The sequence below is a fragment of the Lepisosteus oculatus genome, chromosome 20 (assembly GCF_040954835.1).
Source record: "Lepisosteus oculatus isolate fLepOcu1 chromosome 20, fLepOcu1.hap2, whole genome shotgun sequence".
NCBI classification, from domain to species: Eukaryota; Metazoa; Chordata; class Actinopteri; order Semionotiformes; family Lepisosteidae; genus Lepisosteus; species Lepisosteus oculatus.
Window position 1 is genome coordinate 1,081,361 of NC_090715.1, and position 13,923 is coordinate 1,095,283.

Genomic DNA, 13,923 nt, shown 5'->3' on the forward strand with positions numbered 1-13,923 from the left:
AAAATATTAAAGATAGAAAAATTGGTTCATAAAAAAACATCCAAAACTGACATGTCAGCAACCTCAATGAGATGTTCTCATCATGTTCATGATACAGTCCTGGACACAATCTTTTGGCGCCTTTTCCCAATGTCAGACTGAGAGTCCTTGCAAACCCATTTAACTCGAGGACGGATTGCTTTAGGGCCCCGGGACCTTGTCTTTCACCCTGGTCCTGTCTCCATCCAATCAGCTCTGCCTTGCCAAGATACTAAGCCCGGGGCTGCAGAGCTCATCTCAGGCAGCCTCAGCCACACGCCTGGTCTCTGACACGCTCTGACATCAGAGAAGAGAACTGCAAACTCCACACTTCTGACATCTAAGTTACACTTCTGCTTTTAGGAACTTCTCCTTTTCCACAGATAAAACACAGCACAGACCTCCTGCACTCATCGTGTGGCCCTAGATGTCACCGTCTCACAGGAGACAGGGCCAAAGACAGTGGCATGGAAAAAGCAGATCTAGATTTCACACCTGACAGCTCATTGGAAGACCATTTTCTGATATTTCTGTTAAGATATTGCTGCCAACACCTGACATCAGTTGTGTCAATTCCTGGACAGCCATACTGGTGTCTTTTTTTTGTTCCACCCTTAGTGGTCAATTAAGTAACTTATTATCTTTGGTAGGCGTATCCAGAATGTTCTGTAAGGCTATCACAGTGCCTTAGCAACCATGTCACCCTGTAGCTCACAACTGGCAGCCTACTGGAGCTCAGCAGGTGTGAGCCTGGTCAGTACCTGGATGGGAGACTCCTGGGAAAAACTAAGGTTGCTGGTGGAAGAGGTTTTAATGGGACCAGTAAAGTGGTCTGTGTGGGTTCTAATGCCCCAGTATAATGACGGGGACACTATACTGTTAAAAAGTTTAAATGAGACATAAAAATGGGGTCCTGACTCTCTGTGGTCATTAAAAATCCCAGGGCGTTTCTTGAAACGAGTAGGGGTGTTACCAATCATGGCCACCTAATAATCCCCTTATCTGAACTGGCTTCATCACTCTGCTCTCCTCCCCACTGAGAGCTGGTGCGTGGGGAGCGTACTGGTGCACTCTGGCTGCTGTCTCATCATCCAGGTGGGGCTGCACACTAGTGGTGGTGGAGGGGATCCCCATTACCTGTAAAGTATAGTGGAGTGTGCAGAAAAGCACTATATATAATTGTTAGGGCTTTAGTTAGAAAATCACGTCATTCAAAGGAGAGTGTCCTCCACCTCTATCGAGCTCAGAGCCCAGTTAGGAGGATCACAGTCGGGGAGACAGTTTCGCATCTCTAGCAAGAAAACACACGACAATATGAACGATAACACAAGATTTGTAAAAGGGAACACAAAATACCGTCACAACACCCGAAAATTGTCATGCTTCGCCGCGTAAAGAAGAACACTCCACCAAATCGGGCTTGTCGATACCTGTGCTTTATTTGAATGAGTTCAACATGTAAATAACGTTTTTTTTTTTCCCCGTCGGCAGGTAGGCGCGCTGTCTCGCACTTCGTTAGAAGACGAATGTTTCCGAATGGCACAGAAACAACTCAGGAAGACCCCCAATGCTTTTCTAGCGCATGCACGAAAAACATAACCCGTAGTACGCTGAGACCATGAACACAATGGTAGAAAAATACGAGTTCGGAAACAAATATTTAACAAGATTTGCTAAATAAAACTTAGCATGTATTGGCATCTAAAAGGCGTCATATCGTTAGAAGAGATTTTGTTACAGATTCTCTGAGCAGACGTGAAACAGAATGTTTTAAAAATAAATCAAATATTAATCTTTTCTTTAAATAAAATGAAACCAAGACACAATGTGCCCAGTATCTCGATTCTGAAGATTCAGAAGCTTGGTGGAACACACGTTATTATTAAATTATTAGTAGTAGCCCCGCGCGGCTCTCGAGCAGGCAGGCTGCCGCGCTGGACACGCTTGCGCGCGGCGACACGCCAGGCGGAGCGCGCCTGCGCACAGCGGAGCGGAGTGAGAATTGTGAATGGGGGGAGCCCTGGGTGTGCAGTCGTAAGTACGACTCAGAGGAGCCAGGAAGTAACTTCGAGCTGAGCTGCGCAGAGAGACGGTTACGGGGAAAAAACGCGGAGAGCCAGCATCGTTGTTGAAGGAGGACGGGCGCACACGCTGGACGTGAGGGGTAGCCTAGCCAGGCACCAAACCGACCCGACACTCTCTCGGACTGGGGGGCTGAGCGCGGCGCCCCGCTGGAACCCCTCACACAGAGCGGACTGTACCTTACCTCACACGAGAGGAAGGAAGAAAGTTTAGAAGCGGGATCTGGGAGAGTTGCAAAGCTTTCTCTGGCGCTCGAATCGGTTTTCTTTTCCTCTCATTTTTTTTGGGGGGGTGAATAATTGTAAAGATGCCCCGAGTGGTCCCCGATCAGAGGAGCAAGTTTGAAAACGAGGAGTTCTTCAGGAAACTGAGCCGGGAGTGCGAGGTGAGCAAGTATTTCAGTGAACACATCTGTGCTGAAGTGGCGGAAAAGATGCTCGCTTTCAGTGCAGCATCACGCTGAAGTTTGGGGGACGGGGGCTGTACGTCTTGCCCTGCGCCCGGTGGGAGATGAGCGTGGGATTTTGCTCTTTTAAATGTGACTTAACCGCGTGAGCTTTGATGTCTGCTGGAGTGTGTTTGTGTTGAATCAGTGGAAATGTGCTGTTTTCGCAATAAACTTCCTGTTTGAAACGGGCGATGGGAATGGTCTAGCCGTCGTAGTCTGGCTTGCTAACATTACCCTTTCGTTCTGTGCGTACTCAGGCGACTGTCTAGTAGTGTTTATTAAGCGTCGGGGTTTCCTGGTAATGTTTGTGGATATCCTGAAGAAGACCGCGCGAGTCAAAGGTTATTTTTAAAAGCCTCCAGTGGAGGGAGGGTGGGAAATGTGGCCGGAGAGACGGACTGAGCGAGGCAGATGCCGTGCGCTTCCTGCGGGGAGCTTGGCTCCGTGTCTGCGCAGCGCGGTGCCGAGGAAGAGACCCAGCCGGGAGCTCAGCGCTCCTGAGACGCCTGGCAGCAGGGGTGGGTGAGGGAGAGAGACAGCACCCTGTTTGTCAGCGCGGAAATCGCGCAGAATTTAAATACGGGTCAGGGGGCTGCCTGCTGGCTTTCGGGCAGACGCCAACGCGCATCTTTGATTGAGTTTTTCTTCTGCCCGTCTGCCCGTCTTCTTCTAGATCAAGTACACCGGCTTCCGAGACCGGCCCCACGAGGAGAGACAAGCGCGTTTCCAGAACGCCTGTCGGGATGGGCGTTCAGAAATAGTAAGTGAGCTTGCCTTTAAACCCGTCTCCCCGTGCACCTCCAGCGGATGCTGGATTTTGAAAATCGGAATACAGACCTGAAGACCCTGATTCGCCCGGGAAAATGTTAACACAACTTTCACAACCTTGGAAATAAAAAGAATTTCGCTGTTTCCTTGTAAGAGCCGAGACGGCGGCTCGATGAATGAATTATGTCTGGACTGGTCTTAACACATCATTCGTCTCCTCCTTCCTTCGATATTTACAGGACTCTTTCGTAATTAGACCCCTGTAGCTTTATTATACAGTGTTGCTCAGCACACACATGACGGAAACGTCCAGACTGACGGATCTGACGGCCCAGTGCGGACCCTGTACTCATGAGCTATAGGTGCAAAATAACTGGGTGTCGAGAAGGTTGGTGTGGCTGCTTTTGTGGGACCAGAAACAGTAAACAGTGTACTATTATGATCATAATAGTAATTATTATTATAATTCTAATATTATTATTATTAGCAATAATTTAACGAAATTCACATTTGTTTACGTGGCTTCTTAAGGATCTCTTATTTCCGCTCCGAGACACGACACAGTAACCAGTCTTTGAATCGCGGGGCGACTGGGGAAGCGATTGGAAAGCGGATCATGTCCAGATGTGTCTAAGTGGCACAACGAGAGTCTTCAGCAACCTGCCGCTGAAGTATTTTAAAAACCTGCCGTGTCCCGATGTTGATCCTAGTTTCATGTTGCAGCCATTAATATAAACCGGCATTATTGGATTGACTTTTGTCTCTGGATGAAGAATATTTCCAGGGAGAGTTTTTTTTTAATCAATACTCCGTGGATGACGTAATGATCAACAGTTCTTGTTCAGGCGCTGTGTATCTGAAAGCGCACTGAATTGGAGAGAAAGTAAGAAAGTACTGCTGGATAAAGCCTGGCAGTAAATGAAAGCGATTTGCTTAATGCAAATGCTACTCGGAGCTCCATTTCTTTACTGAGAGCGAAAGATGACCTAGCGTGGAAGTGTGAAAGTCGACTTCTCGCTCTGAAAGCCCAGCGCCCTGGCCACTCCGGCTCCGAGCGAGGTGGCACCGTGTCACTGTGGTCTTTTGTTTCAAGTACAGCCCCTGCTCTTTCTCAGAGATAATTATCCACAGGGGGCTGACTTGCCGCGAACAAGCTGTGAAGCCTACTGAATGAACCTGCCACACTTCCCTACTGACGTATATTAAATCCAGTTTTCATTATACAGGACAGGTCTGCTTAGTGTTTGCTCTTTGTTCCCTTGAGAGATGCCCCCTGTTTATTAAAAAAAAAACATCTAGGTTAAAGCTAAATGATTTCCACACCTCTTTTTCTGAACACAAATCACCAGATTGCAGACTCAAAAGGGCTGGATTCAGGTACGTTCGATTACAAGAAACAAAGCTAGATTTGTTAGGGGGTTTTTCAAAGTGATATTAAAAAAAAAGAAGTGTATACGTTTTTATTTCCAGATGCGCAGTCTGGATCATACTTCGAGCACAGCGCCAGGCTTTCAGACTCCCGGTTATTAATGTCAGCAGAAGGACTAATTTAAAATAATATATTGATTTTTTTTTTCTTACGGCAGTATCCTGTGTCCCTTGCAGCCAGTGGTGAATGTTGGTAAAATAGAATCAGATGTTTGAAACTCGATATTTAAAAAGAAAATGATGACTCTGGAGTGTTTTTCTGGTGCTCTCTGAAGGCTGCTGGCTCGTGGCTCTCAGTGATGTAAAAAATAAATGACTTGACTGCATAATTTATGTCTCGTTCAGCTTCTGATCCTGTTTGTATTGATTTTTCTAAAAGGCTTTTGTGGCGACAGGAACCAACCTCTCCCTGCAGTTCTTCCCGGCGAACCTGCACGGAGACCAGCGACAGGCTCCCAGCCGGGAGTACGTGGACTTCGAGCGCGAGACCGGGAAGGTAACCCTCCGCCCGCCGGGAATTCTCTTCCCGAGATTCGCTCCTCCGTCGGTCCCCAGGCGTCACCTCACACCCGCCTGCTTGGAGCTTTTCGCTAATCTGCTCTCCACCCGCCAGCGTCCTGCCTCGGAACCTGATATCCCGGGCGCGAGGCTCCCGGTGCTCCTGTCTCATCCCTGTGGGAGTGTCGGCAGGGCCGCGGCTCCCACTCGCGGAGCGTCCGTCACAGGCGGGCAGCTGGACCTGGGAGGTCGGGGTTGGGGGGCTATCGTTGCTGTATTTTAATACAACCGGCGACCTTAGTTGTTATATGGGACCTTATGGGCGAGATACTGCATTCTTTCAGATCTAAGAGCTTTTTTAAAACGCGGTTTCCCCGCAAACGTGACCGTGCGCCTCGGCTCCGAGCGCTGGCGAGTTCGAGGTGCGTTCGAGTCCCGAAACTGCCGCGCTCCCCGCCCCCTGCCCTCAGCCTGCCAGGCCTCCTGCTACAGCCCAGCGCCAAGCCCACGGACAAGGGGAGGTGGCCCGGCCTGTTCGTCTGGGCTTGGCTTCTCTCTAGAGGCACCGTCAGCGCTTGCTGTAGGGGGGGATATCCCGTCGAACCCGCGTGTCTGGGGGAGGCAGGAGGAAACCAGAGCGTCTGGTGCAAACTCACTCTGGCATGGGGGGAACATGCAAACTCCACACAGACAGGTTTGTCACGCCGGATTAGAACCCACGGCTGTGAGGCAGCAGTGGTGACCACTGTGCTTCCAGGCTGTCCACTGTCCAAGTACTAACCAGGCCCGACCGCTGAGCTCTTGAGGTGAGACACAACTGGGGCTTAAAGCAAGTTTATTTACTACAGCCAGGCCTCTAATAGAAATACACAGGGCAGCCAGCATGAAGCCTCTGCTCCTCGCTCTGTTATTCCTGAGGCTTCCTTGCACAGCCCGAGGGGGAGAGAGGGTCGCCAAAGGCAGGTTGGCCTCGCCCGCAGCTCCGTGGGAAGGAGCTGGAACTGTCCCCGCTGGGAACAGGAGGCTCTCCAGCGTGAGGGCGGCTCCCCGCTCTGTGGGCCGCTGGGCGCGCTGGAGTTTGTGGCTGCTTGCTCGCTCCCTCTGTGAAGGCCGCATTCATTGGCGCCGACGTTTCAAAATGAATTCATTTATTGCAGCGCGAGAGGGGGGCAGTGTTCCCCCCTCGTTGCTTAGGTATTTAGAGTAGGCTTGCATTTTTCTTCTCCGGGGCATCTTGATTTATTCCTTGTGGTTTTGTGAGGGCACCGCGAAGCCGTGCAGGCCCAGCTGTGGCGAGGTGCTGTGAGTTTGGAAAAGGCGTGCGATTCCTTCAGTGCGCAAGTCGCCTACTTCGGCTCCCCCTCCTGGGTTCGAATCTGCTGTCTGAAAAACAAGATAAGCAGTTCCTTGACTCTGTAAGCAGCAGAATGTCCCATCTGACGTGGTGGGTTCTGTGTGTGTGTGGAGGCTGAAGGAGCTGTATTAAATTCCACTTTCCTTTCCTCCGCTGTTCGAAATTCGCTGGCAGAGGAATTGGTCCTGTTAAAACTTGGCTGCCCACCCCCCCCCCAACCACATGGCAGCAGTATTATCGCAGGAGCGTCTCTTCCACAAGCACCCCGCTGCAGGAGCAGTTCAGTACAGGGTCGGAGTGTCACAACAGGCTAATGCAGACCAGCTGTGGGAGGTTAATTTCAGTGGTCACAGGGCCTGGAGAGGGAGCTGTGGGAGCCCTGTCCGGCAGCCTCCTCCTGCTCTCCTGCCTGGTCTGGTCTGGTCACACGTATTGACCTGCTTCCTCCTGGATTGGTCCGGTTCTGATCGCTCTCGGCGAGGCACATATTGGCAAGTTCTGTCTCGATTCCAATCGCTCTCGGAGAGGCACATATTGGCAAGTTCTGTCTCGATTCCAATCGCTCTCGGAGAGGCACATATTGATCTGGTTCTGATGACTCTTGGAGAGGCACATATTGATCTGGTTCTGATGACTCTCGGAGAGGCACATATTGATCTGGTTCTGATCTCTCTCAGAGAGGCATGTATTATTCCGGTTCTGCGTCGATTCAGATCTCTCTTGGAGAGGCCATGTATTGATCTGGTTCTGATCGCTCTCGGAGAGGCACATATTGATCCTGTTCTGATCACTCTTGGAGAGGCACCTATTGATCCAGTTCTGCCTCAATTCTGATCTCTCTCAGAAAGGCACCTATTGATCCGGTTCCTCCTAGATTCCGTTCGCTCCCGGAGAGTCACGTATTGATCTGGTTCTGATCGCTCCCGGAGAGGCACATATTGATCTGGTTCTGATCACTCTCGGAGAGGCATGTATTGATACGCGTCTGCCTCAATTCTAATCTCTCCTGCAGAGGCATGTGTTCAGTGGACTGTCTTTTAAGTGCACCGGCTCAGACTGAGCCCTGGTTGTATTAATGAGTCCCCTGTGATGTGTGTTCATTTACTGTGTGTATGGAATTGGATGGATACAGAAGATAAATGGAAATATAAATATTCCTTCATTGAAAATCTTCTCATATAAAATCACAATTTGATTGGGCTGCATTTTTACAGAGGGAAAACTTTTACTTAAAATAAAACATGAGCATTTTTTTCACAGTCTTAATTACAGTGAGACGGGAGGGACTGTATCTAGTTGAATTTGCAAACTGTCTAACAGTATCCAGCACCCTTTGCTCCATGATGCTCTGACTGTCTCCCGTCTCCTGCTCCACTGTCTGCTGCCCCCAGCTTTGCTGTACAGCAGCTTGGAATTTCGGCTGTGGTTCAGACTCAGGGGCCCTCTGTCTGAAAGTCTGAGCATGTTCCTTGAAGGAAAGGGTGTGTGGGATTTGTATTATTGAAAAAAATCCTTTAATCTTAAATTGTTTATTCTTTAGTTAACTGGATCTGCTAGAAACTGGAGATGCTGGGGTGTTGAGATTGAAGCTGAGATTCTGTAAGGATTGATCAAATTTAACGGGTTGGCCACTGTCTCTTGAATTTGCAACCCATCGTGCCTGCGCTGTTCCAGCAGAGCTCTTTTTCAGAGTGGCTGTATGTGGTCTTCTTTAAGGGGACGATGTAGGTTATACATCCAGAAACGTGGATTTACTCCCCTGAATCTGTGGACAGTAGGAGCACATGAGATGAAGATGGAACCTTCCTGCTAAAGAAATGTGCAGAATTCATTTAAAAAATAAAACTTCTCCAAAAATGACAACTTGCCCAATACTTGAAAACCCTTAAAGGGCTTGGTAATTTTAGATGTCTTCACAAACACTAAACCTGATCCCTCTGTGTCCCCTCCTACTCCAACAACAAAGTCAATAAATCTTTTTGTGTCTCTGCGTTAGAATTCTTGCTTGCGGGGAAGAATTGAAGGCTTGAAATGAATGACTTGATTATGAAAATTACAGTAATCCTAGAGAAGACCACAGGAATTAAATCTAATAGTTTTGTTAAAGCTTGTTCTTTAGACTAGACAAGGGCTTACACAATAGAGTTTACTGCATCCGGTGTCTGTGTAAAATAGTTTCAGTGCACAAGGATTTTCAAAATGCATTTAAACACTTGATCTAAATCTTAGATCCCGAGCATGTTGTGATTCCTTTCCTTTTGCACAAATTGTTTTTAGTACACGGTTAGTCCTAAAGACCACGATACCCAGGTTTTCCAGCTTTTGCAGTTTTTTAGGTTTTCAAATAATCAGCAATGGGAAGAATAAACATTATGGTCGCCCTGGAAAAACAAGGAAGAGAGAAATGAGGCGACTTCTTGAAGATTTGTCTTTGGCATGCGCGTGTATTTTTAATCTAAAAATGTAAAGAGAAAGTTGATCCTAGGACCCGCGATCTGCTGCTGGTCTGAAACCTCCTGGAATATCACTGCAGGAGAGCAGCAGGGCACAGGAAAGTGGGGGAGGCATTTATCTAGGCATAGGATACCCTTAAAAAACCGCAGCTCCTTTCGCTAATCTTTTCCGCATGCTTCCACAAGCGCTGCCTGAAGTCGAGGGTGCAGGCCCTGGCTCATGGGGTGTCCTGTGCTCTTCCACACAGGAGCCTCCTGCTTCTGACCCTTCTTTCCCAGCAGGATGTCTGAGCAGGATGTCTCACCAGTGTCCAAGTCGGAGTTGGTGTCGTCATCACGTCGTGTGTGCAGTTTGTTTTGTCTCCCGTTCTCCCAGGAGGGAGTAGGGAAGATCCGAGGCCGTGTTTTTTTCCCGCATTGCTCTCCCACCCCTCTCCCCCCCCCGATTTCTGCAGTCGAGTGACATCTCCTCAATCGTGTTGTTTTGAGTTTGTTTTGTCACTCCAACATTGAGTGGAAAAGCTCGGAAACTGTTCTGGGTTCCAGCTGCTCCCTTTCGCCTCCATCTTTCGGCCTTCAGTTTTAAAAGTCGAATGTGATGCCTCTGATGTTGGCCGTTAGTAAACGAGGCCACCACAGGGACCAGTGAGAGAGGACAGGGTCTCTGGCTGAGGGGGGCACCATCTCTGTCCAGCACGTTCACTGCGCTTTTTCAGGAAGAGTCCAGCTGTGGTACTACATCACTGGGCCTTTGTTCTTTTTGGCCCTTGGGGGATTCTTAAAAACCTTACCAAGCTTAAAAAATCCCTCTCTGCTGCAGGTAGATATAACAAAAAATGTTTTTGTCTTGGAATGGCCATATTTTACTGCCCCTGTGCCTGCGGTGGAAGGGCCCCTATGGTCCGGCTTCTGAATTGTTCCTTTTCAATTTCTCAGTATTTTCGCCTGTTCAGAGTCATTTTTCATCACCCGATTAACTGAATGTTTCTGCACCAGGAAACGCTGGTTTACGCTCTGAAAATTTAATCGAGTTCATGTTTTATTAACAGCGAGCAATGGATAAAAGCTCTGCTTGTAATGTGCAGTAATAGGTTCTGACAAACAAGCAAATGTCTTTAATGCACTTTTAGAGCCAAGCAATCAAAGTGTTCAGCAATCCGCCCCTTGAACTTGAATTCCATCATTGCCTGACTCTTCCTGTAATCTGTGCTGAATTGCCAGAGAAATCTTCATGTCCTCCGAGTCTGGGAAATGGGAAGAGGCCAGAAGAAATGGCCCAGTGACAGGATCCAGAATGTGAGCATTCTTGCGCAGTGTGTGAAACTCTTATCCTGTGCATCGATCACAGCCCGGGGAAGTGATACTGTAGATCAGGAGTTTCACATCAAGAGTTCTGACAGCACCCCTATCAGTCTTTACTTCTTCTGGTTTTTGAAATGAAGCCCAGAAAATTAAATTAATGAAAAAAAACTAAGAAAGGATCAATAAAAAGGATGTTGTCTTCAGGCATGTTAGGCTAAAATCAATCACAGATTTTGATCTCTGCCTACAAGGAATTGAGTCCAGTTAAGGGTCTAAAGGATTTGGAATAAGTGGAGGACTGAGATGTGTCCTTAATGACACAGTCAGCTGGTCAGATTACAGGGAACAGAGGAGAGAGGGTTCCCCACCGCTCCACAGCCCAGTGGCTCAGTGCAGAGGGCTGGTTCCAGTGGGGAGCTGTGCATTAATGTACAGTATATTTTTGAAAACTTTTAATGCCTTTGGCTGCATTTCATGCATGTTTAGGAACCACAGTGCTAAATAAGGAAATGTGTCTCAGACTTCTTTCAGAAGTACCTAAATTATTTTTGCTTTAACGTCACATCCTGACTTGATGTTCTGCACGTGTGTTTTCTGATCGCAGCTCTGTGCATCAGTATTTACCCTCTCCCGACAGGCTGATTTGTAGCGCAGTTGTTTATCACTGTCAAGTGTCACGCACATAAAATCTGGAAAGAGCAGGATGTAAGCAGCCTGACCTAAGCTTTTCACAAGAGAAATCTTTGTAGCAGGAACGCATGAAGTGAGCTCAGCCCTTCTTTCTCTGGACGGTGCTCAGCGACCTGGTCGCTGGCCTGTGTGGTGAAGGAAGGCGGGGCAGCCTTCTTCAGAAAAAGCCCAGATAAAGGTGAGAAATCTGGCGCATGAGTGCGGGCTGCATTCTTCCGTGTGACTGCTGGGAAACGGTTTTTTCCCTCGCTGCCTGAGGCGATGTATAATTAAAGGCAATTGAGCGCGATGAAGGCCGGGTTGTCTCGAGCTGTCTGACGTGTTCCTAACGCACAGGGCTGGCCAGGCAGCATCACAGCACATGCCAGGCGCCTGCTTCTCCAACGCCAGCACAACATGCAGGAGCAGTCGGCCCTCTTTCTGCTTCGTACACAACATAGCTTTAACAAAACGTGGGGAGCCTGCTCATCGTGCATGAGCGGTTCATTTGATTTCACGCTCAAGACCTAAAAGGCCAATAAGGGTTTAGTTCCTGGGTAATGTGCAGGGGGGAAGGACAGTGTGGTGGTAATGAGGTAATGGACGGACTCGCTTTCAGCAGCGTGAGGCCAGGCGGTGAGGTCCGGGAGCAGGCAGGATGTCTCCTCAGTGGTACCGGGGCCCGCTCTGAACGGGACGGCCCGGCCCGCTACAGCGCATGACTCCCAGGGAATCCGGTCCTGTAGCTGACACCGTGGTACCGGACGTGGACAGGGCCTGTAAAACACAATAGGTGCGGAACTGTGGTGTAAAGTCTCTGAGCACGAACCCGTGGCTTGTGTTGGAAAAGATGCCGTTTGAATCTGAGACTCGAGCGCCCCGTGGGCTGGAGCTGGGCCTGGAGCTCAGGATGTGCTCCGCTCATGCTGTCTACTGCTCGACCCAGACATGAGGCCCGGCGTCGAAGAAGCGCTTTACTCCTCCTCCCGCAGGTGGATGGGGCCCACTTTCTGATCGTTCGTGTCCCAACAAGCATCGAGGAATAAAGGTTACAGCTCGGGGGAGGCCGTCCGGTTTCTTCCCAATCCCCAGTTTCACGCAGAGAGCCCACAGGAGAGCAGCTGGTTCCAGACCCCCACAACCCTTAGAGCAGCGAACAGAATGAACTTCCGCCCCTTGCTCGCCTGTTCAGATGGCCGTTATTTAAGGAAACTAAAACTATTGTTGTGCTGTAACTCAGAACTCTTCCTCCATTGTCCCAAAACCGTCCATCTCCTTACAGGCGTGCTTGTTTGTTTTATCCGAGACCTGTCTCCGGACCGCGGCTCCTTTCCCCCGGCGCTCTGTGAGTGGGGGCGTGGCGAGCCGGTCAGGACACGGTTAATGCTCTTTGTTCGGCTACAGGTGCGGCTGTAGGTTTTCTTTCAGGGCTTTTTTTTTTTTTCAAACCTCGACACAATAGCGTGAACGTTGAGTCCGAAAGCCACCCTCTGATTAAACAGCTCGCTGTTTGTGTAGCTGCTGCTTCGCCCGCAGGAGTGTGCGTCGCAGCTGGGCAGCACTCTGGAGCCCCGGGCGGGCGGGAGCTCGGAGTTCCTCTTTCCATCCCGGACGCCTGGCTCTCTCGGCACAAGCCAGCGGCCGGGCGTGTGTGTGAAAGAGCCGGGGTGCCCTGCGCGGAGTGGGGGGCCCTCTCTGTTCTTCCTGCTGCATACGGCCAGCATCTTCGGCATCGTCCACCTAAACACCAAGACCAACTTCTTGTTCCCCCGTTAAACTTCCAGTTGTAAATGAAACCAGACATTGCTTTTCTGTTATTAGAAAATTAATAGTAGGTGTAGAAATCTTACTCTTTATCGGATCAGGGGAATCCATTTTAGACATGAACATTTAATGTAAATATTGACCTTTCTAATTCTCCAAATCCCAAGGTAAACGACCTTGTCTGAGCTGGTTTGAGTTAGTGGTGTATAAACTGTCACCCCTGTACTAGAGACCTGCGGGAACAATACAGCCAACATATCGACAAGCATTTGAAAATAACTGTGGATTTTAGTGTGGTTGAGTGTCTGAAGACTCAATAACTAAGGCAGTGCCTTGGTTATTCAGGTGGTGTTGTACTCAGAGTTCATTGTTGTTGTAAAATGTTATCACTGCAGGTTTTGGTTTCACCAGAGCACTGAAATATCTGAACCCTGAATAGATCTGAGATTTAATATGAGCTCTTTAAAATGTTTTCAGTTCCGAAACGCACGGTAGGCTGCCTTTTAACTTCTGTGTTTGTTAAATAACTTAAGATCTCCAACTTGAAGAATAATAAAAAAAAATCTTGGAAGAGGTTCGAAAGCAGCAGTGCCAGGGCTCAGTGAAGGATTCTTGAAAGTTAAGGAGCTCAGCTGCGATTGAGAACGAGCAGGATTGGACACCCCTGAGTTGGCATACATTTCAACAACATCTAGTATTGCAGCTTTTTCCGGTGAGTGAGATTTGTCGATCTGGGGTCCCGGTACTGCAGGTGTGCCTCCGCTGCTGTGATGGGTCACTTGAGGGGAAGGTGACACAGCGGTTTTGGAATCATTAGTCACACTTGTGCTGCACCGTGAGTCACCCAGGGCAGCAGGTCAGCTGCTCTCAGGACATTGACGGGACGGCCTGTGGCAGGGGCAGGGGGTGGGGGTTGTGGCTCCAGTCTGGTGATGACTTGTGTTGCTGGGCTTGTGGGCAGGCGATTCCTCTTTTGGGCGTGTGATGACTTGTCTCCCCTGTGAGACAGCTGATAGTTTGGGGTTTTGGGGTGCGCCAGCCAGCATTGCGAAGCATAGTGCACTGAGTGCGTGTGCTGGGGGGGGGGTGTTGCCATTCCTGTGGGGGTCTTGACTGGTTCCTGTGGCTGGCAAGAGCGA

At 49.2% G+C, this 13,923-nt stretch overlaps 1 protein-coding gene across 1 annotated transcript in view; it reads left to right on the forward strand.

Moving 5' to 3' along the window:
• Positions 1–2,034: 2,034 nt before the first annotated feature.
• cbfb (core-binding factor subunit beta) overlaps positions 2,035–13,923 on the forward strand; it is a 28,378-nt gene continuing 16,489 nt past the window's right edge. The window contains exons 1-3 of the mRNA XM_006641505.3: positions 2,035–2,485; positions 3,222–3,308; positions 5,124–5,240. Coding sequence (XP_006641568.1) covers positions 2,408–2,485; positions 3,222–3,308; positions 5,124–5,240 — 282 coding nt within the window. The 5' untranslated portion in view covers positions 2,035–2,407. The remainder of the gene's footprint in view (positions 2,486–3,221; positions 3,309–5,123; positions 5,241–13,923) is intronic.